The sequence below is a fragment of the Candoia aspera genome, chromosome 7 (assembly GCF_035149785.1).
Source record: "Candoia aspera isolate rCanAsp1 chromosome 7, rCanAsp1.hap2, whole genome shotgun sequence".
NCBI classification, from domain to species: domain Eukaryota; kingdom Metazoa; phylum Chordata; class Lepidosauria; order Squamata; family Boidae; genus Candoia; species Candoia aspera.
The window spans coordinates 1,459,089-1,484,650 of record NC_086159.1 but is presented as its reverse complement, the minus strand read 5'-3'; the positions used below and the strand labels follow the sequence as shown (position 1 = coordinate 1,484,650).

Below are 25,562 nucleotides of genomic sequence, written 5' to 3'. Positions count from 1 at the left end.
GCATCAAGGCAAGGATGTAAAACGTGCAGCATTTGGATGGATGTGAAAGAGGTAGCCCGTAATACAAGGCAACCCTCCTAGTGGTGAAGAAAGGTGAGCAAGCAGTGATGGCATTGCCTTGAAGCACCTCAAGCGGGACGTCCCTGCAAGACCTTGGACGTTCGCACAGTGGGAATGTGTGCCCCCACAATGCCTGCCCTGACAGAATGGAGAATTCGTCTGGTCCACAGTTGGCTTTCTGATGCTACCTGCCTGAGAACCGCTGGTTCCTGCCTCACCAGTTCACAGCTTAGTACCAATTTATCTAGCTGATACTTCTGAAACCAATACACAAGCTGGAATAGGGTTACACATTGAAATCCAGATCTCTCCAGATTTTGCACGGCAGTTTTCAGTTTTAAAAAAGGCAAACCATAATGCACGTACAAAAAAAAAAAGAAAACCTTCATTGGATGTGTAAATTAAGAGAAAGAGGACACAAAATGCACTATAGGAAAGTTGCATAGGAAAAAAAAATTGGGAAAATGCATACAAGTCTATGCAGAAGGACTTCTAAGAATTACTCAGGAGACTTTTTTTTAAAAAAAACATTACAAATGTGTAAATATGGGACAAATGCAAGATTAGATAAATGAACTGAATGTCTTTGAATCTGACAGATGGTTTTAAATTTGTTGTGTTTGTTCTGCAATGCTCATTCTCTTCTTTCAGGTTCATTATAGTTTGCCTTTTTACAAATAATGGGGTGGGGGTGTTTTACTATATTTTAAAACAGCTTTCAGTTTCACAACTTCACTTGTGTTACAGCAGGGGATGAAATTAACGCAATTTTAAATGCCCAGTTTTGTAAATAATAAGATGAAACAACCTGGTGGGGTTGCACTAGATTCTGAACTAAATTAAAATGCTGCTTGGGTCGCTTGCAATTCAGCATGTTCTTGGAACCCAGCTGTTATCTTAAATAGGAGTGGTCCTCCCCACCCCAGCACAGAGGTGTTGAATTGAGGGTGGCATACATGGGACTGACCTGCAGTGGTTTTTCTTGCTATCGCTATTTATTTATTTGTGACTTCTCTGCGGCTTAAATCATGGTCAACTTTTGCTCAAGGAAGGCCCTCTGCCTTCTTCAGCCCCGTGCCTCAAAGCTGCACTGGAGTTTCAGCTATTACAGGTAGTCCTGGACTTAGACCACAATTAAGACTAGCACTTCTGTTGCTAAGTGAGGTGGAAGCTGTTAAGTGAGTCACACCCGATTTTATGGCCTTTTTTGCCACGGTCGTTAAGCAAATCTGGCTTCCCCCATTGACTTTGCTTGTAGGAAGCCAGCTGGGAAGGTTGCAAATGGCAATCACATGACCCCAGAATGCGGCAACTGTCATAAGTGCAAGGACTGGTTGTAGGTCACTTTTTTCAGTGCCATATTAACTTCAAACAGTTCCTAAACGAATGGTTGTAAGTCAAGGACTACCTGTATGGCCACACAGCCCTCAAGGACTGAACTTTGAACCCAGAAGGACGGTAGCAGGGAAGGGCTATAACGTATTCCCAGGCATCACTTTTGGGCGCAACATGGCCAGAGGACAGTGCACTGGGTTTCACCGTCCCCAGGCGGTATTCCCCAGGGGCGTTACCTGGCAGATATCGGCTCCTCCTTCCTCGTAACCTGCACACAGGGTGTGGTTCTCAATGGCTCCGTTGTACCAGTTGCTGCTGTTGCACTGAGTGACAGAGAAGCGACTGACCTTCACTTCGTGCATGACATCGGATACCTCCCTGGCTGCTGAAATGGGAGGCAGCTGCTTAGAGATAGCGGCCCCTTTTCCCCTGCTCCCGGGGCACTTTGGGGCTTCTGGCAAAGCCCTTCTTTGTGGGGCGCAGCGGGCCTTGGCTGCAGCCTGAAAACAGCCTCCCCTGGGCCGCCCCCCGTGGCCTTGAAAGGGGGAAGCCTCCTTGAGGCCGGGAGGGAGGGGAGGAGAGACAGGACTGGCAGGACACAAAGTGGTTCCAAGCATGAAACTTCGACAATGATGACGAATTGCAAAGCCAAGTGCCACCTTCTTGCATTACGTCTATTTGCATGAATGCCTTTTTGCTCCCCAAAGATACACTAGGATGGCACATGGCATCTGGGAATCAAGTGTGTGTGTGTGTGTGTGTGCACATGTGTATGTGAATGAGTGTGCCTTCTGTCCATGCTCACTGTAGCAGCTATTTAGGGAACAGGAAAGTCTCCCGTTGTCAGAACCCACAATCAAAGAACCATTTTGTGAGTGTGACTGCCATTCACACCAAATTCTAAAGAGGCTCCAGACTGCACAAAGTTCTCCACTGTGGCTTAGTATTATGGTATGGCATTTCAATCCCACCCAGCAACACCTCACATCCAGCAGGAAAATGCCACATACAAAGGGAAGGAGAAGCTATCAAGGGCCCAGAGGAAGAATGTGGCTGTGTGTCCATCCTCCAGCAGAGAGCGAAAGAGGACCTTTCCTGGGGTTGAACTTCTAAGTCACAGGGAGGTGGTCAACCCCTGGTGGCACAGAGGGCAGCTTTGGAATCTCACCAGATTTTCCTAGGATGCCCCAGCCGCTGATGTAACAGTGGGTTAAGAGAGACACGGTGACGGTCATGTCAGGCAAGCAAGCTGGTTGGATGTAGTCACTGCATTTCACAGGCTGATCCAGCTCCATCAGGGCTATGTCACTAGTCTCGGTGCTCCTCTGGTAGTCCTCATGGATCACTATTCGCTTGATGTAGCGCACGTGGACCTCAGAGCCAAGTGATGAAAGCTTCCATGCGCCAACCACTGCACGCCAGTGCGGAAGGTCCCTGGGAACAAAATGTGGGTCAGCCCTCTCCGCTGCACTCAGCTATGGCTCACCACCATATCTGCAAGTGGGAAATGCTAGCAGGGATGAAAAAATTAGTCATCCAACTATCCTCGTGATTCTCAATTTGGGTTAAGTATACATTAAAGCAGACGGCAACCAAGACCGTCCCTTGTTCTGAGACGCTGACTCTGCACTTCCTTTCTTGCTGTGGGATCTTTCCAAACCCAGGCAGTAGAAGACGTTGTGTGAGATGCAAGGAAGGTCTCAATGGCTGAAGAATTTGGTTCCATTGCAGGCATAAACTGACAAAACCAAAAAAGATGTCCCAAAGCTATTGTTTTACACTGTCTTGAGAGAGGGTTCCATAAAAAAGTGGATTATAAACCTTATCAATAAATCAAAACAAAAATCATAAGAATGGGTTTGTAGAGCATCAGAGTGAGAGGCAAAAGGATGGTGGTATTCTGCCTCCAGTCTATAAGTGGGTTCTAGGTGCTACCTAAAGGCCACTGACTTTTTGCAGTCCCTTGGGAAGCTTTGCCCACAGGCCTTGAGGGAGATGGACATCACTTAGCCTTGAATTATTCCGTGCATCTGATGCTCAGCGCTGAATTGTCCCTGAATCTGGAAGTGGCAGTTAGCCTGTCATGGCTAAGAGCAATAAACACATCTTCTGCCATGACACATGATGGCCATGTGTTTGGGTGGCTTCAAAAGACAAGTAGCCAAATTCATGGAGAAAAAAGTGGCCAGCAGCTCTATATTTCCTCCATCCAGAGGCCAAACAACTCTTCATGCCAGTTGACAGGGAACATAAGGGAGATGGGTGTGGCTGTGATTCTCCAGTGAGGAACATCTACTGGCCCCACGTGGTTGGGGCAGAGATGACACAGCATCCACGAATGGACAGTTTCCCCAGGGTCAGTCCCTCACTCCCCTGGTCCTCTGAAGAACTGCAATGTGATGGAAGTGTGGTCACACCACAGGAAGAGATGGGCCTTTCGTTTGGGTTCCTGTGGTGGGGGAGATGGGAGGGGGAATTCCCTGGAGCAAATCTCTCGCAAGTCCATAAGAGTCTGGGTGGCTTGCATACATTAAGCTTCCTTGTGGCTATATAAATTTAATAAATAAATTAAAAAGTAATTCAGCGCCAAAACAGTTCAACAGTGTGAGCCCCAGCCACACACATCTGGAAAAGGCCAATGATCAGACAAATGAAGAAAAATGAAATCCTACAGCCAGGATTTCAAACACTTCCTGAGCATGATCATGAAGAGAGGGAGCCATAGGGATGAGAGTGACTGAATTTCAGGGAGGGGGTTTGAGGGAATGTTAAAGGTGAAGGTGGGCTTACCTCCAGAGGCCCTCCCTCTGTTTTCAAGACAGCAAAGCCCTGGTGCGGCTGGAATCCAGCCTTCTTGCAGCCCGGTTTTGGCAGCTTGATCGCAAGGGATGCTGGGACTGGAAATGGGGTGCTGGGGGGGCAAGGAATCATGGACAGTGAGGCCCCCTCCTTGGTCTAACCCCCCTCTGAGGTTCTTTAATGTTTTTTTTCTCATTTTTATATTGGGTTATTGTATTATTATAAAACAAAAGTAGTACATTATATAATATTTGGGTCCCGTGGTATTTATACAGTGTTGACTGGAGGTTATTAACACTCTGCTATTTAGATAACTTAAACCTTCAAAGATAAAGAAAAAAAGTTTATAACAATTGAACTATGATTTCTAAAATGTTAATGTTGATAAACCTAAGGTTAAATTTTACATCTAAAGCTATATGTGGCATTAACAAACAACTGCAAAATACATTGAATTATTTGTTATATAATAAAGGCTTCTATCAAGCTTAATACTTAATGCTAAGGCCTCCATTGTATTGTTACTTATTATTGTTTGTGCATATTGAAAGAAGAAAAAGGAAAAAGACACAAAAACAAATAATAAACAATAGAAAGAAAAAGGAAAAAAACATATTTTGTTTCTAATTTCCCCCTTTTTGTGCCTCTATGAATCTGCAGTGTTTATAAGAGTCCAATGGAGTTGGGCAGCCAATAAATTTAAAATAATAATAATAATAATAATAATAATAATAATAATAATAATAATAATAAACATTTAGGCCCTCTTGAAAGGCATACTATAAGTGTTTATATTTGCCATGCTGCATAATCTATTTTATATATGGGAACCATTCTTGCTTGAATTTGTTTAAATTTCTGTTGTGGATATATGCCATTAATTCTGCCATTGCTGCATATTCTCCAAGTTTAAATCAGGTATCATCAGAATTGTAGCTTTCATCCAACAATGGGCAAAATTTATTCTCGCTGCCATGAGCATATATGTCAGTAAATTATTATATTTCTTGTTGACATATTCTGGGATTATACCTAGTAAAAATAGTTGGGATTTCATTTCAAATTTCATTTCCAATTTTTTTTTTTTTGCATTGTGCTATGACTATCTTTTCAGTACTTTTGAGGGTTTTTTTACATGTCCACCACATGTGGTAAAATGTTCCTTCTGTTTCATGGCATTTCCAAATACTGCATGATTAATTTATCTTGGAGATTATTGATGGAGTTGGGTACCATCTGTAAAATATTTTGTACCAATTTTCTTTTAGATTCTTTTAAATTTTATGGAATTGCTTCATAATTCTTCCCATTGTTGTGTTGTAACTGTTTCTTTAAAATTTTGCATCCAATGTATCATAGTTTTTATCTGTTCTGTCTCTACGTCATATCTAAGCAGGAGTTTATCTATGCGCCCTAAGAAAGGATATTGGTTTTGTATGAGGGTTTCAAATCCTGCCTTTTTTCTTAATGTCCCTCCCTCATTCTTAAGATCAGATTTTATCCTTCTAGCAATTTGTAAATACATCAACCGTGGTATTTTCCAGGCTTCACTGAATAATTCATCTGGGTCTTTAATCGATTCGTAGAATCTGAGTGGACCAAGTCTGCATATGTGATTACATTTTCCTCACTGTAATTATCTCCAACATGGAAGGCATTTGAAGGAGAGGCTAGCGCTGAAATGGTTGAGCTTATCATTTTCCTTATAGAATTCCATGTTTTTTTCAAATTTTGTCTGATAAAAATATCCTTTAAAATTTTTATCTACCTCTGTGTCTCTGTACCATAAATGGCTGACAAATCCATTTAACGTGATGCACATAAAAAAGGCCTCAACTGAACAGTTGCAGACCCCATCATGACTTTTTTTACCGTCCCCCCATGTGGACCTCCCTGTCTTTTCAAACCACGCGTTTGAAACACTTTTCCGGTTAAAGATGCATTGTTGCATCTTTGGGATATTGATTTTCTTATTAGTCTTCTTCAGAAATTAAGTGGTTAATGATTGCTTTACTCTTTCTGTCCTATTCTGCCCTGAAATCCAAACCTTCTAGTTTAGACTTAATGAGCAGGAGGATTTACTTCAAGGTAAATTATATGAATCATTCCCATCCCAAGCATGGGGTGATGGACCTTCTGCTTTAATTTGCTCCTCTCCCTCACTTGAATGAATATAGTTTAGTTTTATGCTGTGTAGCTTACTCCTTTAATTAGTGCATTTCTTATTTAGTATACTACAAGGACATCCACAGGGTGTGGTCAACAAGGTCAAGAAGTGGCCATGACGGTGTGATCGAAGTTCTGTTGAACTTCAATCACACTATTGTGGCCACTATCTTGACTTTTCTGACCACACCCTGCAGACACCCCTGAAAGGCTACTACTCTGAAAGGGGTTTGTATAGGAAGTGATATAAAAAGATGCTAAAACAGTAAATACCCCAGCAGCACCAGAGATCTTCTAGAAGACCTTCCCCACTTTTGAGCTGTCATGGGGAAAACTGCAATGGGGTCATTCCAAGATGCTGCCAAGGGACAACCTCTGTGTCTTTCTCCCCCACTGGACACAGCGTGAAGCCAATGGCTCTGAGAGGTCCTCCTGCAGCCCTCCCTCTTCTGGAGCTTGGCTCCCCCCTGGCATGGGACAGTCTCACCTTTTGTTTAAGAAACAGTGGGCTGCGGTGAGAATCCACCGGCTGGAAACAAGGGAACCTCCGCAGGCATGCTTGTGCCCTGTTATCGTTGGTAGCTGCAAGCTGACGATCCAAGGCCACGCCCCAGGCAGGGCATCGGTTCCGCCCACAACTTGCTCACTTCGGTCATGTCTTGGCACTAAGGGGTGTCTTCCGCAAACACTAGAGGGAGAAAGAGGCATTGCTCCCTCACTAGCAGCAGCAGGACAGTCCCCGAATGCCCGTGTCCCACCTCTCTCCAACTAAGACGGTGCTTGCCCCCCCACGCCCTCCTTTCTTCCCCCCAGCACCTGGTAGCCTTGGAGGTCTTGTTCCAAGGGATGCCTCTGGGGAACAGGGCCCTGCTTTCTGGATCAGACCCGGCTTCCTTTTTGCTTCTTCTCACTTACTCGCAAGTATCAACTATGGCGTGAGTGGGCCAGGCAGTAGCAAGGATCTGGAGTGGAAGGAGCAGCCATCGCATCCTCTTGATGGCTCCAGATGCTACTCTGATCGCCACATTCTCCTGGCAGTCGTGACGTCACAAGCGCACAGAGCAGGTCGCAGCCAATCAGCACCAAGGCAGTATGACCTCATACAGAATGCACCAGGTCCAAGCGGCAACTTTTCCCTCCCGAGCGCCTTGGGACATCTGGCCCAGAGGCCGGAGCCAAAGGGGTGTCACTGGCAGGGCTCTCCAGGGCCTGGTCTGCAGTTTGGGAAGCCTTGCTGAGAAGCACCCATCTTTCTCGGTCCTACGTCTGGAGCCTTCCTGAGTCCAGGTGCGGTGGAACAGAAATGGAGAAGGGAGTGACAAGACTGCAAGAGAGGAGGACGAGGGGGTGGAGGAGGAGGAGGTGGGCGGCTTCAGTGGAGGGCCAGGGCAGAGGGGTAGAAACTCTGCAGTGTTTGCGGAAAGGCACGTGGAGAAATGAGGAGGGGGGCTGGGCTGGATTCGGGATTCCCACTGTGTGGTGGGAGTCCAGCCGTCTCAGCGTATGGTGGCAAGCAGGCCAGCACCTTAAGCCACAGGACGGTGATCTGCTTGGACATGGCACCTAATGAGAAGAGGGTCCTAGTCTTTTGTTATCCCAGAGCTGTGAGTGTTGTGTGAACCTGCCCAAGTCGGAGAAAACGCCAAACTTTAGAAAAGGTGAGAGATGGGAGAATAGAAACGGCAAGAAGACAATGAAAGAGTGAACAGAGGATTAAGATGGTTAAAAAAAAAGAGTCATCAATAAGGAAAGCTAAAAGAATAGATGAAAGAGTGAAGGCCAGAGCAAGCAAGTTCAGTCAAGCTTTATTCATTTTTAAACGTACTCCCATGTATGTCTACTCAGAAATAAGCTTTCTGACTTCAGTGGCACTTACTTCAAGTCAATGTACATTGGACTGCAGCCATATTCGTCCCATGCATACGGAATTTCTCAAAATTCAGAGGGAAGAATCCTAACGTTTCCAATGTTTGCCTCGGGAATGTTACACTTTTCTTCTGAAGGGTGCTTCCAGATAATTACTCTGAAGGCCATTTCAAGAATGCTGTGGTGACTTTTCCACCATGGTGAATGTCTAAGGCACAAAGCTAACTTATCTTCCCCCAGGAAAACAGGGGCTGTGGCCTGTATTTCTTCAAAGTTTAAATGAGGAAACAGTATTCATAACTGGCCATTCTTTTAACATTTTTTAAAAATAGGATCTTCTGCTACTAAATCACATTATGCAAATGTCCTTCTGATTTTCTTTCTCAATAGACATCTCCAACCTCCAGATGTGGTGGACAACTCCTACAATCCCAGCTGCACAGCGATAGGCATTGGTCATTGGTGTCTTTGCCTTCCCTTTGTGAAATAAATAAGACACATTTTCTGGAAGGAAACATTTTATTTTGGACGTGTTTTTACAGGAGAACAGCTGCCAGAATCCACTTGGTGGGTCCAAGAACTCAGCCAACCAAGGTGATGGTGTGAAGCCAAAGGGGCTCCAGATGAAGCTCTTCTCCTTCCAGGAATGGAAGTGGATTTCAAGCTGGAAGATGTTTGCCAAAAGATTGGCTCCTTGTCCTGACGAAGCCAAGCTTTCTCTGGACAGCTCTGCCATTTTCACCCCAGTCTGAAAGAAGGTGGCCGGGGGAGTCTGTGAACTGTGAGGGTTTGCATGCCCTGTGATCATGAAGAGGGTTGGGACCCAGCTGGCAGGCACGTTCCTAGGCCGTCAGAAAAACAGTGCATTGACCTGGTGCTGGAGCTCGGGCCTGGAGCAAGGTGCCAGTGCTATTTTAAATGGCGCATTTATAAAAGTAGATACAGAAATCTGATAAAGTGACAGATTATGGGGCAAATGACAAGTAGGGCTCAGCTTGTTAAAAGGCCAGGAGCTGGGTCACGTGCATTACACCAGAAAGGTGCTGGTCACGGATGTCTCACCCGGGCTGTGGCCATGGCGGGATGGGGCCCCTGGTTTCCTTAGGGAGCAGGCCTATTCCAATAATAAGGCCCAGCCCATTGTGGGTTCCTGGTCGGGAGGGTGGCTGCATACTTTCGCCGGGGCAGCCTATAAATCACGTTGGGTCCCTTGCCCCAGCCTAGGAAGCCAGTGGTAGGCACTGGCCGTGCAGCTGTGATCGGAGGGAAGGAGAAGGGTGCAAATGTCCTCTTGGGTCCCGTGTACCAAGGCCAGGTGGTACGTCTTACAGGTGGTTTCCACTGGGCAGTTCGGAGAGTATACCGTGACTTTGCTTCAGGGAAATACCCGATTAAGACCCCGTTTACCTTTTTATAGATGGGATTGTAATAATAATATCCAGTGTACCGGCTTGGGGGTGGGGGGCTGGGGGTTGAAGGGGTGGTGGGTGGGGTTGGTCTGAACGGTGGGCTAAGGGCTGACATAGGGGGGTTCTCCATTGTCTCCCTGATCCAGGGCAGGAACGACTGAGTGGAAGTGAAGATCCCAGGCACTTTCCTAGTGGTGCAGCCCATCCCCCAGCTGTTGAGGCCGATCAGCCAGAAGCGCTCAGAATGGGGCGTCCTGCACATGAGGGGGCCACCACCATCACCCTGCAGGAAAAGGAAGGAGGAGACATCACCATGTGGTGCAGGATCTCTTCATCCACGTCCATACAATGGCAGTCACGTTCATACCTGAACTCCTCATTCACTGAATTCATTCTTTCTTGACATTTAAAGTACTTCCTTTGATAGGGTGGGACCTACTGTAAATCTAAACCCTTTCTCCCAACCTGGGAACTGGCAATTGTGCAGGGCTGGCAGATGAGGATAGGAATAAATGATCCAACTCACTGAAATGCACCTGAATGGGAAAGACTGATATAAGTAGGCGTAAATATCTTGGACCTAAAACTAGAAAATCCCTTTATGCACAAGCTGTTGAAATTAAACCTGTCAGGAGGGCTCCTGAAGAAGAGTTCAGGTTGCTATCTCAGCAGTCAAACAGAAAGAGCAAACAGGAGTTTGCCAAGGGAGCTCAGCAGGACGAACAGTTGATCAGAGAAGCTGTGTGCACAATGGCATTGTGAGGGGCAGAGGTCTAGTCTTGATGGTAGTTGGGTGTCTTCGGTGGAGGCTGAACAGTTCCTTCCTGCTGGGTAAGTAGAGGCCATACAAGGAACATAAGGCAGTCACCTGCCAGTGCTCTTGTGAACTGAGCAAACAAATAAAGAGAGCAAATAGGAAATCAGAACCAAAGAAGGTGGAGAGAGGACCAGTTGATCAACAAAGAGTACAAACAGGTAGAATGGAATTGTAAAGAGGGTGTCAGAAAAATGAAAGATGTGGCTGAAAAAGGAACAACAAAAACAGCTTCTTTAGGTTAGTTCCTTTCAGTTGCTGTTCTTGTGTGGATACTTGATGCACAACATCAAGGAGACGGTCAGCTCAACTGACTAGGAAACCAAGGCCATGTAGGTCAGGAATACTTTTACTGTGACAGCTCTTGTAACAAAATCTTGCAAGTCTGAAGGTGCTTCCCCCTCCCTCACTTCTCACTTCGTGTGAACAAGAGAGGGGCTGGTCTGAGACGTTTTCTCATGCTACTTTCTTGGCCCGGGCTCAAGCCCCATTTATCTGACCATTACCTTGGTCGTGGCTCTTCCTCTTGTCCTTCAGGGCCGTTCCCTCGGCCCTCTACAGAGACTGTCAAAAAAGTCTCAGTGTAAGCTGATGTGCAAGAACGTTATCCAGACAAGCACAAGTGCCCTGCAGCAACCCAGAGCACCAGAAGAAGGAAACAGACTGCCCACGCAGCATCTTCCAGCAAAATGGACACCCCCTCAACTTTCTCCAGAGGTTCCTGACCACACGACCCACCAACACAAGCTATGAAAGGAGTAACACTGCCATATGTCAGAAACATCCCCAAAACAACCAACAGACTATCTCAACCTCACGGCATCACCACGGCACACAGACCAACGAAAGCCCTCCAGAGCATCTTAAGGAAACCAAAAGACCAGGAGCCCAACTAGAAAAAACAGGAGTCACTTACAACATGCAGTGTAAGGGCTGCAACAGCCACTGTGTAGGAGAGATGGGCAGAAGACTGGCAGAGGCATCCACGAACACCAACCAGCAGTCAGAAGACACGATGAAAACTCCTTAATCTCACAACACATGGACAGACTCAACCGTAGTTTCAGTTGGGAAACTGTAAGCATCCTAGACCAAGCTAGAATCATAGAATCCTAGGGTTGGAAGGGCCCTTGGAGGCCCTCCAGCCCAGCCCCCTGCCCAAGCCCCAAGCAGGAGTCCTCGTACCATCTCAGACAAATGGCTGTCCAACCTTTTCTTGAAAACCTCCAGCGATGGCACACCCACTGCGCCGGGAGGCCAGCTGTTCCGCTCCTTAACAGTTCTCACGGTCCTTGTTTCCAGGTTGGATCTCCCTCTGAGGAGCTTCCACCCATTGCTTCTTGCTCTACCCTCATTCTAGGTAGAATAAATGGAGGATAAATCGATGCCCTCTTCCCTGGGGCAGCCCTTCAAGCGTTGGAAGACTGCTATCATGTCTCCCCTCCGTCTTCTCTTCGTTAAGCGAAACATGCCTAGTTCCCTTAGCCGTTCTTCATAGGATTAAATCCAAAAACGCCTGGAAGCTTGATATTCAGACAAGTCAGCCATCAACAGACACATAGAGATAAACCACATTTACACACCATTCAAAAGAGATGATAAAAAAGCTAAGAAGGAAACAAAAAGAGCAGAACACCAGCAGCCAACACCCAGATAAGCAGGGATTTACAGCAGACGAACTATCAAGCAGAAAACAATACCCTAATCAAGGAACTACCAAGGAGGAAACCACTCCCCACCAACACGGGCAGGGCATGTTGAGGTTTTCCTACTAACAGATTAAGCTGCTGTTGTACCTAGTCATTTTGGCCGGGTTAAAAGGTTGTATTAGATTGTCTCCTCTCACGTGCTTCATGCAAAATAGCCTGGGGGAGGAAATCTGCCCGGACTTGTTCTTACTTCCTCTTTTTTTTTTCTCTGCCGGCAATGTAGCCAAGCAAGGCTTGCTCCAAAGGGAGCTAAGTCCTTTAAAATATGTTTTGCTTTTGTTTTGCTTTCTGTAAATAAATTATTTTTATAGAAATGCCTGGTGTGTGACTTTTTTGACCTCTCCTGGGCTAAAGGCTTTCCCAGTATCTGCCAACACGTTATGTGCCCAGTAAAAAACCCAGAGAGAAAAGAGAGATCAGCTCCACACCTCATGCACAATTTAAAGGCAGGTAGCAAAGACCTGTGAAGATTTTCTTTGGAGCCGCCTGGAGATTTTCCAGCAACTGCCGGTCTACAGGACAAAGAAGCTAGCTGAGGTGACTTGCAAAAGAAGGAAGAAGCCATGGCTACCTCCCAGCCTTCAGCGATGCCTCTGGAGCGCCTATCAGAGACCAACTATTTGAATTGGACCCTGAAGATGGAGATGTACCTTCGCAGAGAGAATCTTTGGCTGCCAATTGGTGAGCAAACCCCCCAAAATCCCAGTGCTGAATGGCTGAGACAGGATGAGCAGGCTAGAGCCACCATTATCTTGGGAGTTGGGAATCAGCTAGTCCATGTGTGAGGCATGCAGTCTGCAAAGCAACTTTGGGACGCTTTGAGAGACTTATATGTAAAGGCAACAGCAGGGAGTAAAGTTACTCTGACGAAAAAGCTGTACAGAGCCTACCTTGCAGAAGGAGATAGCCTTCCTGAGCACCTGCATTATATTCAGCAGCTGTTTGTTGAGTTGCAGGAGAGAGGAATGGAATTTACACCTCTCACAAAATCCTATATCCTCCTGTCCTCACTAAATGCAACGTGGGACACGCTGATCTGTACCCTGGAGGCTGTGCCTGAAGCAGGACTCACCCCATCGTATGTTACACAGCGCTTACTCGCTGAATGGGAGAAGAGAGAGGAAAGAACCCCCCCCCCATCTCTTCTGGAAAGCTGCAGCACCAGAAAACAAGGGAAAAGAAGGGAAAGGAAGCTGAGGCCACAGCACTAGCCAGCCAGCGATGCTTCACCTGTGGTTCAGCTGGACATTTGCAGAAAGACTGTGCCTTGAGACCCAAGAGTAGAAAGACAGAGAAGAAGAACACAAGGGCAACACAGAAGAAGGCTCTTCAGACAAGCCAAATTGCACAGGTTGCTGAGAAGGGTAATTCTGATGTATGGGTGTTAGATTCTGGGGCCAGTTGTCATTTATGTAATTGTAAAAGCTCTTTTGTGTCACTGTCTAAAACAGACAGACAAAGTGTATCTTTGGCTGATGGGTCTGTGACCAAAATTATGGGACAAGGTGACTTGTATTTATCCTGCTTGGGAGAAACTGTGAAAGGTGTGTTGTATGTGCCAAATCTACAGTCAACCCTTTTATCTGTGGCACAATTAGCTGCAACAGGGCATATCATAACATTTAAGAAAAATGGTTGTGAGATATGTAAAAATGGGCAATTGTGTGCTACTGGTTTGTTAAAAGACGCCTTGTACATTGTGCAAAATGCAAGGAAGCCAAGCTGCAAGGCTGCAGTTGGCAACACTCCATATCATGACCAATGTGTACACCTGATGCACAGGAGATTTGGTCATGCTAATTTCAAGTATATAGCACAAATGCCACAGCTGTGTGCTGACCTAAAGATAAAACCCTGTGACAAATACTTAGACTGTGTAGTTTGCAAAGAATGCAAAACACTAAAAGCTCCTGTGAGTAAGCACAGTGACAGAGTTACAACTAGACCTTTGGAAATTGTACACTCTGACATTATTGGTCCTTTTGCTCCAAGTCTTGGACAAGCAAGGTATGCAATGACCATCATTGATGATTTCTCAAGATACACATTTATCTACATCTTAAAACATAAAGATGAGGCATGTGAGAAATTTAAAAGTTTTGTGACATGGGCAAATGGAAAATTCCCTAGGCCTGTATCTGCACTCCAATGTGATAGAGGAGGAGAATACCTTTCTCACAAATTCAGAAGGTTCCTAGTAGAAAAAGGGATAGAACAAATTCTTTCTAACCCTTACACCCCTCAGCAAAATGGTGTTGCTGAAAGAAAGGGCAGAACCTTGCAAAATGTGATGGAATGCATGTTAAAAGATTCATGATTATGTTTTAAGTACTGGGGAGAGACAATATCTACTGCCACTTATGTACAGAACAGGTTGTATAACTCTGTGATTCAGGACACTCCATTCCCTTTGTTTTATGGTGTGAAACCAAAGGTAAGCCATCTTAGAGTGTTTGGTAGCACTGCTTGGGTTCACATTCCAAAACAGCAGAGAAGGAAAGGAGGCCCCACAACATAGAAAGCCATCTTTGTTGGCTATGAACAAAGCCAGAGGAGCTACAGGTTCATAATGGGAGAGAAATTAATAATTAGCAAAAGCGCTTCTTTTGCTGAACAAAACTGGGGGAGATTAAATTCTAGCTCTCCAGTTGATCTGACCACCACAAGAGAACAGCAAGGACTTGCTGATGGTGATCTTTTGCCTGATGAGGACATTAAACCAGAAAAGCAAACTGAAGATCTGTCTGATGAGACAGATGCTTCTCAGGAAAGTGATAGGAGTCAAAGCCCTGTATTACCTCGCAGATCTCAGAGGAGTAATAAAGGCGTTCCTCCATCACGTTTTCAGGCTGAAACAGTAAAGGCTTTCCACATATTCACAGAACCTGAGTCTTTAGAACAAGTGAATGCTTTACCACCTGAGATTGCACAAAATTGGCATTCTGCCATGCAACAGGATTTAGCATCCTTGAAAGAAAATAAAACATGGAAACTGGTAGATCTACCTCCCAATGGACGCTGTCTGAGTTGTAGGTGGGTTTTCAAACTGAAAAGGGATGCTAATGGCAAAATCCAAAAATATAAAGCAAGGTTGGTTGCAAAAGGGTTCACTCAAAGGAAAGATTTAGACTTTGACAAGACTTTTGCACCAGTTACTAAAGGTGAATCAATTAGATTACTGTTAAAAGTTGCTGCACTAAAAGGAATGTCAGTTAACCACTATGACATTCAGACTGCATTTCTCTATGGTGATTTAGATCACAAATTATACATGCAGCAACCCCCCGGCTATGAAAAAGGGGAGAATCTAGTCTGTGAACTGCAGAAGTCAATCTATGGGTTGAAACAAGCTGCTTTTGACCTCTCCTGGGCTAAAGGCTTTCCCAGCATCTGCCAACAGGGCAACCCACTGAATGTAAACAGGGAGCAAAGCCCACTTCCTTCTAGCACTGAAGATGTTACTAGTCAGGTAACAAAACATCTGCAAGAAAACAACCAAGCTAAGAGGGCACCAAGGACTCCACACTATCAAAAAAGCTGGATGACCAAAACTTTAGCAGTGAATCTCTAACTCTGTAACTTTCCAGCTGAAGCTTCCCACACCCATCTCTGAAAATCCATCCAATCTTCCATCAGTCCTGGTTAAGCCCCTCAACACCTTCCAGAATGAATCACCCATCTTCTGCTTCTCCACCTCCTGTCATGGTTCAGGAGGAGCCTGATTCTGAAGTAGCCTGCATCCCTGATTCCCAGCAATATTGATGAAAATGCCAGTATCTCGTAGCTTGAAAATAGTGTAGACTAAGAAGGTGGTCCTGAGTAAACATGGCCTAGGCCCACGCCTCCAAGTTAGCACACACTTCCGCGTACGATAGCCCAAACCAAAACCATTACCAACCGGGGAAGGGGGCTTGCTGGGGACAGGGGACTCAAATGAATGAGGCATGATTTAGGAAAATGTAGAAGAAAGGCTTGGAAGCCAGACTTCTCTTGGCAAGCAACTTTCTATCCTTCAGTGGACTTCTGGAATGTGTGGTGTTTCTGATTCCCCGACTGGCCTTTGAACTGGTACAGGAGTAAACTCAGTCTGATTTCTGGATCTTGGATTTGTCTGCATGGATCCTTGGCTTCTGAAGTAAGCCTGTTTGTTTTTTCTGTGCTCTAGTGTTCCTGCATTGTGGTGAGATTTATAGCTTCCATAGAGTTCTGATCCACATCTGATCTGCACTTGACTTGCAATTGCTGGCACAGGACACTCCTTAAGGACAGACCTATCTTTCCAGAGTAACCTGATCTTATCTTTTTGATCAGGTAACTTCCTTCACAGATTGTGGGATGCGTGTGTGCGTGCACACACACACACACACACACAGTCTCTCTCTTTCATATCGTCTCCAAAGCATGGGAAGAAATAATTCCACTTGATTGTGCTGGATCAGAACCCACCACAAGTATTGTGTCCAGTTCTGGGCAGCACACTTCAAGAAGGATTCAGGATTTCAGACATACTGAAATAGGTTCAGCAAAGGGCAGCAAGTATGAGCAGGGGATTAGAAATGAAGGTTGAAGAAATGGGGAATCTTTAGAGGAGACGGTGAGGAAGAAGATGCTTGCACTCTTCAGGAATCTGAAGGAATGTCACACAGAGCCATGCCCAGGCCTCTTCTGCATCGGCCTGGAGTGCAGGACACAGAATCATGGATTTAAGTTATGGGGAGGGAGATTGCAATTGAAGTGGGGGTGGGGGTTTCCTGAGAATAAGGGCAGTTCTATAAGAGCCGGTTTGGTCTGCTGGTTCAGGCTCCAGGCTAGAAACTGGGAGAGGGCGAGTTTTAGACCCGCCCAAGGCACCCAGTCCTGCCGGCTGGGTGACCTTGGGCCAGCCCCTCTCTCTCAGCCCCAGAGCCAATCAGGCGTGGTGGGAGAGTTCTAGTCCCGCCTTAGGCATGAAAGCCGGTTGGGTGACCTTGGGCCAGTCCCTCTCTCTCAGCCCAACCCACCTCACAGGGCCGTTGTTGTGGGGGAAATAGGAGGAGGAAGGAGTATGAGGTATGTTCGCCGCCTTGAGTTATTTTTAAAAATAACTAAGGCGGGATAAAAAAATAATAAAATATAATATAAAATAATAAAATAATAAAATAAAATAAAATAAAATAAATAAAATAAAATAAAATAAAATAAAATAAAATAAAATAATGGAACCAATTACCAAAGAGTTGGTCTCTCCCTTTCATTTGATACGTTTAAGCAGAACCTGGTCAGCTCTTGATTGGGAATGTTTTAATTGGATTTTATTTTATTTTATTTATATTTCAAATTTCATCACTGCCCATCTCTCAAAAGAGTTTACAATAAGACTAAAACTAAATGCAGATTAAAATACAATAAAAACAGTGTCTCTTAAATAAGAGCATAAATATAAATATAAAACAGATTCCCGTACTGAGCAGGGGTGGGCGTGGATGCTCACTCCAGGTTGCTGGGGTTCTCTCTGCCCCTGGCTGGAGCACCTTTGGAGCTAGCTTGCCACACGCCTGGCTTGAGCCACCCTACTTGGCCCAAAGCGAGCGGTCCATGGCTCTGCCTCCCTCCCTCACTGGCTTCTGAGATGCATTACAGATAGTCCTCACTTAACAACGGAAATCAGGACTGACACCTCCATCGCTAAGCGACGCAGTGGTAAAACGCAATGTCACATGCCGACTTATGATGGCAGTTGGGGCAGTTCCTGTTGCTGTCGTTAAGTGAATCCCACACAGTCATTAGGAACAACGTCATGTGATCACCATTTGCGACCTCCTGCCGGCTTCCCCATTGACTTTGCTTGTTGGAAGCCAGCAGTGGAGATTGCAAATGGCGATCACCTGGCTGCAGGATGCTGCGACCATCGTAATTGGGAGCCGGTTGCCAAGTGCCTGAATCATGATCACGCGACCATGGGGATGCTGCGACAGCTGCAACCACGAGGACTGGTCCTAAGTCTCCTTGTTCAGCGCTGTCGTAACTTCAAATGATCACTGAACAAGTGGTCATTAAACAAGGACTACCTGTAGTTCTCTCTGTGAGCCTGTTTCAGACCAAGCTCTCTATTGGAAAGGGATACAGGAGGCTTGGATGAACCCGATGACAAGCAGCTAGGGAGAGAGATCTCTGCCCTTGGCACACTTACCCGGCAGCTGTCGATGGAGGCTTCATCAGATATGACACAGATGTGTTCCTCTTTAATGCGCCTGGTATACTGAAGGGAGTTGTTGCATGCCTCTCTGGTTATCAGCGACACTTGGGCCTCTTGTAGGATATCCGAATATGTGGTATCCCCTGTGAGCGGAAGAGAGGGCTGTATCTCCCCACTACTATCCAGTGCCTGGTCTAGGGACTTGTTGACAGCACCCTGACCTTAGCAGAGCTCTTGAACCCAAGTCCCTCTCTTTATATTCAGATTGTGTTCACATAACACCACTGACCTTGTTACTGAATTAAGTCATTTTCTGGCTTTGCACTATGCACTGAATCCTAAACGAACAAGGTTGGGTTCACCCAACAAACTAGCCCCCCCCTTCTCCCGGGTTTAAAGTAGCCAAGCTTAGGATGTGATGTGAGTGGCACCACTAACTTTTTAACCTGTTGAGATGTGTAGAGTGAGTGCAGCCAAGGGGATGCCGTCTGGGTCTTCACCTGTCCTAGTCCTGCCCTTTAAAGTGTGCAATGAAAATCAAGCTCAGCTCCACTTCACCTGTGCAAGAGAAGCATTGTTTCTCAGCATTACTTTTGGCCCACCAACCTCTCAGGTTGGGCTTCTGCCAACCACTGAATCTGTCAGGGAAAGCCAGTGCCCCAAAGCAAAGGCTTATCCTCAGCAAATTCCCTTACGAAGGAGATGCACGCAAAGGTTCCATCACTAAGCGGACAGGACTGCCAAAACGCTGGGTCCCTATAGGACAGCTTTGTCCTTCCTGCACTGACTTGACTAAATGATTTGTAGGGAATTTCCTCAAGGGATGCCGAGCACTTTGTTTTTTTTTTCCTGGTCCTGCTTCTCCTGTGGCATTCCTGTGCCCAACCTAGGGCCCTCAGCACCACACTGTCCTCACACTTTCCAAAACTTTGGGGTGATGCCTCCAAGAGCTCCTGACAAATGGTTGGGTGACTCTCAGGTTTTCCTCCAAACTACAGGCTGACAATTGGGTGGGGAACTGGACCTAGAGGGTGCCCGGAGCCCCCGTTTCCAGAGGGATAGGGATTGATTGGGGTGGTCTTCTGGCTCTCACTCATTATGTTCGTGATGCCCCAGCCACAGATATAGCAGTGGGTGAGTGTCTCTATGTTCAGGTCCTCCTCTGGCAAGCAGGCTGGCTGGACATAATCGTTGCAAACCACGGGCTTGTCCAGCTCTATCAAGGCAATGTTATTCAGGTGATAATCCCGGTTAAACTGAGCGTGGTCCACCAGTCTCTTGATGATACGGTTCTGGGCATCAGGCCCAGGTTTGGAGCGCTGGGTGGCCCCAATTTGCACTCTGAAGTACTCCACTTTTAGGTACCTGGGTAAAAGGGGAGACAGGAGCTAATGTTATAAGAGGAGCCCCAGAGGCCAAATTTTAGGAGGAAACATCTGTGTACAAATGAAGTATTGGAATGGGAAGACAACGCCCATGATTCTGACCTCACAGTACAATTCCCAGCACCAGCCCTTGCAGTTTAGGAACTTGGAGTGCAAAAGGGGAGGGAGGAGTAACAGTGGAGAACTTGGGGCTCAGCAGAAAGAGAGGATCCCTCCCCTTCTTCTGAGAAAAACAGCAAACATCTAGTACATGGCAAAGAGGCCACAACGGCCTCTCACTACCTCTTCCCAGGCATTCTGCTCCATGCCCTAAGATTACTCCTCAAAGCCTCGCTCCATACATCCTCTGATGCTGACGGGGTTGGGGACAAGTGTGAGAAAGCCCCCAGACTCGGGGGGGGGGACAGCAAAATCAAGCAACAACAACGGTGATGATGGGTCTAGGCTGAAATACCAAAGGGGACGCAGTGAAACCTCGCTGGCTCATCGTCTGAAAGGTCAACTGGGCCAGTCAGAAAGAAGACAAGGCCAGCAAGGGGCCAATTAAGTCCAAGAGAGAAAACGGGCCATCAGCCCCAGGCCGTGGGGTGCAGTGACACGTAGAACCAGGAGGGAACCAAGAAGCTTCGGGATCCGGACCTGACTTCTTCCACCACCCTGGCCCAACAGTAGTCATTCATTCAGGGGTGTGGTGGGTGTGTACATCTCTGAGGAGCTTAATTTTGGTGGAGAGGCTCTCAATGGTTGGAAAAACTCTCACTGCTCATTGGGAACCTTAATGGCAGGGCAGTATTTCATTTAGAAACTCATGAGCCTGCTGAACGTGAGAATGTCTGTGTCCCAATAAATAAACGCACCATCCAGTGAGACTGGGCATCATTCCTCTTTGTGCCACCTTCTGCTCTTTGGCTGGGCAAAAGCCTGTGACCCTTAGAGTAAGAACGGGGGGAGGATTGGCATTTGTGTCCCTCCGGTCAGTGAATGGTGTGTGAAGCCCTGTGAACAGGACAGGGGAAAATGTGTAACACAATTGGCTGCACAAGAGTCGACTTTCCCAGTGGAAGCCCCCGCCCCCGCATTTCCCAAGCCCTGGAAGGCCCACCCCAGGAAGGGTCACCTGGCCCTGCCTTTAGCCCTCCTGGCACCAGGCAAAGACAGTTTTCACCTGGCCATTTAACAAGTTACATTTAGACTTGCATAGAAACCATGTAGCTCCTCACTGCTGCAGCTGGTATTCTGTGCCTCTAATTGTCTTTGGGGGTCTGTTTTTTCCTTCTAATCCATCTTTTTTTTAACACCTCCAGTCAGCCTGGCCAACAGTGTGGGAGGCTGGGAGTTGTAGTTCAGCAGCACCTGGCAGAGCCCTGGTGCCCCTGGCTTAGAGAGACCAGTCCCCATTTCTGACCTTGGGATACCTGGGCCTCCTGCACTCTGCTTAGTTGGTGACCTGGTTTTGCTCACTTTTGGATGATGAAGCATCGCACCGTCGAAATGACCCATTGAGAGTTGATCAGGGAGCCAGCACAGAAGTGGCGCCATCCCTGCCGTGTCGGGAACTGGAAGCTGACGGCCCAGGGCCACGTGCCTGGCAGCGTATCGGTCCCGCCCACAATCCGCAATAAATTGCCATGGCTGATGGCTAGTGGTCGACTTCCACACACCCTCCTGTGAAAAGAGATGAGCTGATGTGCAGGTGTCACAGAGTGTTTGTTCCTGCAGCGAGATACAGTGTGTCTGATGGCCGAGTCAGCCTTGTTATGGCTGCCTCTCTCCAAAGAACTTGGCCCAAGTACTTCCTTAGCTCAGGAACAAACCTGCACCCCAACATGCCTGTTCCTGGAAAACAGGGGAGTCTGGGAGGGATACCTAATTCCTTTTTGGATGCTGGGCTGGGTAGTAGGCATGGCCACTGCACATAAGAGATCAGCCAACTCAGGCCAAGGCTATCTGGACCCACGTTCTATTCAGCGGCAGCCAGTGCTTGCTTCTGAGAAGGCCCCAAGCAGGACATGTGGCCACCTTCTGAATATAAAGTTCTCATTTCAGTTATGAAGGTTAAAAATGGCAAAATCTTCCTTCTGTGAACATGCATAATATTTATTTTCAGGGCCTGCTAAATGGTGACCATCAACCCATCCTACGTCAGTAAGTTCCAGAAGATAATTCCACAAACCATATAGGTGGAAGTACCATACCTTACTTTATCCCTGATTCCTAAACCACTCAAGAAAGCTAATGGATGTTTTAAAAATACCAATACAATAAATGCAAACTAATCATAAACAAATAAATTAAAAGAGTGATTTAAAACCAACCAGCTAAACATTAAGCTATCATATGGCACCCTTATTTAGCAATGCTGTTATCTTAATCTGGGTTTAGTAGATTGCATGAACCCGGCCTATGGGTGTGATGGGAAGGACAATTGTACCAGGGTTGCAAGGGGAAGGCCCATGAATGCGTTCCTCAGAGAGAAGATGCAGCTTCACGGCTTCTTTTTGGTCCAAATGGGAGGTCAGGAATGGAGCAGCAAGGCTCCATTTCCTCTTTCCTAACCCCAAGATAGGCCAGTCAGTCTGAAAGAACATAAGAGAAGCTGCACTAGTTCAGACCAAGGTGGGGCATTTGTCTTGGAAGGGGTCAAGATCTTTCTTAGAAGTGTTTTCTTCTGGAGGAGGAGGGACAATTTCTTTCAAATACCTCTTGAGAATGGTTTTGAAGGGACTTTCTTGTCTGAGGTGGCCAAGAGTGTTCCTGATGGTCTTACTTTCCTATTAAACCTCTTTCTGTAGCTCTAGAACATCCAGGGTCCTCTGGATCACTTCCCAATATAAGAAAACTCCCTTGGGATCTGAAGGAAGCCAAGGAGGCTGCAGTCTTTGGAGAGAGAAGATTATCCATTGAAAGACATGCCCAGCCCTGGCCTCTGCTTCAGAAAATTTGTGTGTGGATCCCATGTCTCATTCCTGAACATTTCACCAAGTTGTTCTTCTCAGAAGAAATTTCAGGAGGAAGTTCTCTTTTATCAAACTGTATGGAGGGTGGTGGGAAAGAAATGTGGGGGCCCCAGTTCATTTCCTCCTCTTCCTCCTCCTCCAGGGTCCAGCCATGGCAGTCTGGAAGCTTCTGGGACAACCCCCAGCAGGGTCTCAAGGGCATAGCTCTTGCGTACCCTGTCCACCTTCAACCCTGTAACACCCATCAAGCACACTCCGGCAGAGCATGGAGGCCTCACACCACCAGGGCAGCAAAGTGTTGCCAATGCAGCCACCCTCTCCATGATGCTTCCCCCTGGCTTTGGCCCTTGCTTACGTGCAGGTGTCATCATCATTGTACGAGAAACAGAACACAGCAAGTGTCCAAAGGAGCAGCAGCAGCTGCTGCTTCATCCTACGTAGCTCAACAAATGTTGGGTCCCACCTCCTGCTCCCATGGCTTGCGACATCACAAACTGTCCTTTCAGGCCCCAGCCAATCAGCAAACAGCCAGTATGACATCACACTGAAGAACCACAGTTCTTTGCTGCTGTTTGCTTTAGAAGGGTCAATTGCAGGGACCCAGGTTTTGGCCTTTGGTCTCCTGACTACCAAGCAGCCACAACCGGGCGTGGCCTTCAAAGCCACTCAGACTTGCTTAGGGATGGAACCCATGGCACATGGGGGCAGAGAGAGATCTGGAACAATGAACATCTTGTTAGACCAGCAACAACAGGAGATCTGAGTAAGCAGCAAGCTGCAGGGGAAATGGTGACATGCAAGATGTTTCTGTAGAAGCAGGATGGACAGGCAATCACATCTTTGCCTAGTTCAGTCACCTACAGACTTCCTTGGCTAGGAAGCTGTTTTGCATCATTCTGTCTGTCTGCCAGTTTCCCTTTTGACAAAATGAAGAGAGGGTCAGCTGGTTTGTTCTGGGAAAGCCTCTAAGCCAGCGTTTCTCAACCCTGGCAACTTGAAGATGCGTGGACTTCAACTCCGAGAATTCCCCAGCCAGCATGTTGACTGGGGATTTCTGGGAGTGGAAGTCCACACACCTTCAAGCTGCCAGGGTTGAGAAACACTGCTCTAAGCAAATTGGTTGTGCAGCCCACTATGTGTTCTTCTCACCTGCTTCCAATAAGATCCATCGCAGAGCTTCCATTTCTGCCAGCTGAGCCCAGGCCCTCCCACTCAGGGGTTACTGATGGACTGACCTGCAAAGCCTCCCAACCTGGGCTTGCTGCTTGCTGATTCAGGGGACAAGGCATCCACTCCCGGTAAGCTTCTTGCACCAGGGCCTACAAAAATGGGCAGCCAATCTCTGGACGACCATTAGATAATGCCAAAGGGAAACAAAAACATTAACTCTTTGTTGCCAGCTCTTGGTTGTTTGGATTTTCTGCAGCCCATCTACTGGAAGCCTATGGCCTGCCAGATGTTGCTTAGATCTCTGAGTAGCCCAAGTCAGCATAGCTAAGAGTGAGGGATGATGGGAGTTGGAATTCATCAAGATCTTTGGGGCCAGGGGTTCCTCACTCCAACTTGAATATACCAAGGAAAGAATTACTGATAGTTTCCACTGTCAGGATTAATAATTGAGAAGTAACATAAGAAATGGGATGTTCACAATGTGTCCTTTAGTTGCCTTAACAGAAGAATTGCTTCCAGATCACAGGAGGTAATAATTCAATTGGATTCTGGATGAGTAGACCACTCTTGGAGGATGGTGCCCAGTTATGGCTTTATATTTACAAAGAACTAGACAACCCACGACCCATTGGGTCAACATTTCAGAGGTATTTCCTTACCAGATTCCTCAGTGCCTTCAACAGTGGCAGGGAGCTTCTAAAGTCCTGCCTTCACTGGGAAAGTTCTTAAAAATTCAGGGAGGCATCCAGAGATGTTTCTGCCTTGAAAGTAGCCCAGGCTGAACTGTATAGCCCAGTCCACACATCTTCAAGCTGCCAGGGTTGAGAAACCCTGCTCTAAGCAAATTGGTTGTGCAGCCCACTATGTGTTCTTCTCACCTGCTTCCAATAAGATCCATCGCAGAGCTTCCAGAGCCACAGAAAATGTTTTATGACATGTTGTATTATGTCATAAAGTGCTTTGTGATAATTTTTATGTCAAAGAATGTCTTATAAAATTTGCCAAATCAATCCTATGGGAGTCACGGGTCCTGGATTTTGGATGCATTCTGTAAGTTAGCCCATCTGAGGTACCTTGGTTCAAAAATGGTTGCCCTACGATGCACTGCTTTGCCCAGTTGGGTTACAGAGTATCAAACAGACATGAAAGTTTTAGTAGAATATAGACAGATGTAAAGAAGCTGGAGCAGGTTCAGAGGAGAGCTACCAAGACGGGAAAGAGTATGGAAACCAAGCCCCATGTGGAATGATGAAAGGATAGAGGTGTGTTTAGCTTGCAAAAGAGAAGATGGAGGAGAAATATAATAGCAGTCTACAAATATCTAAAAGGCTTTCCTGTGCAAGAGAAGGTGGACCTCTTCTCTGTTGAGAAGAAAGACAACATTCTGGGAGAGATGGGCGGTGATAAAAATTTGGAAAAGCAAATAAATAAATAAATAGCCTCCACTGTCTCTGCACCATCAACATTCACCCGGCTGCTCATTGGCTTGAAACAGGAACTGCTTGCTTTTTTTTTTTTTAATGCAAAGTTCTTTCCTTTCTCATTCCCCTAGTCCAGCCTTGCTCAGCCTTCTGACCCTGGAGGAGCCCTTGAAATATTTTTCAGGCCTCGGGGAGCCCCTGCACATTCAGGCTCAAGTATAGGCCAGAAGTTACACAATTATTATATTCCTTTCATGGGTAGGCCGTCTATATGCATTAACAGCTAAAAATAAAGA

General features: G+C 46.5%; 1 protein-coding gene across 1 annotated transcript; it reads right to left on the bottom strand.

Annotated features, from left to right (window-relative positions):
• Positions 1–7,732: 7,732 nt before the first annotated feature.
• Positions 7,733–23,107, bottom strand: LOC134501136 (acrosin-like). Its single transcript, XM_063308744.1, has 7 exons — positions 23,031–23,107; positions 21,180–21,383; positions 19,427–19,698; positions 18,328–18,476; positions 9,634–9,918; positions 8,767–8,974; positions 7,733–7,923 (listed from the first exon to the last, which is right to left on the bottom strand). The coding sequence occupies exons 1-7, from the start codon at positions 23,105–23,107 to the stop codon at positions 7,733–7,735; spliced, it is 1,386 nt and encodes a 461-aa protein (XP_063164814.1).
• Between the last annotated feature and the right edge of the window lie 2,455 nt (positions 23,108–25,562).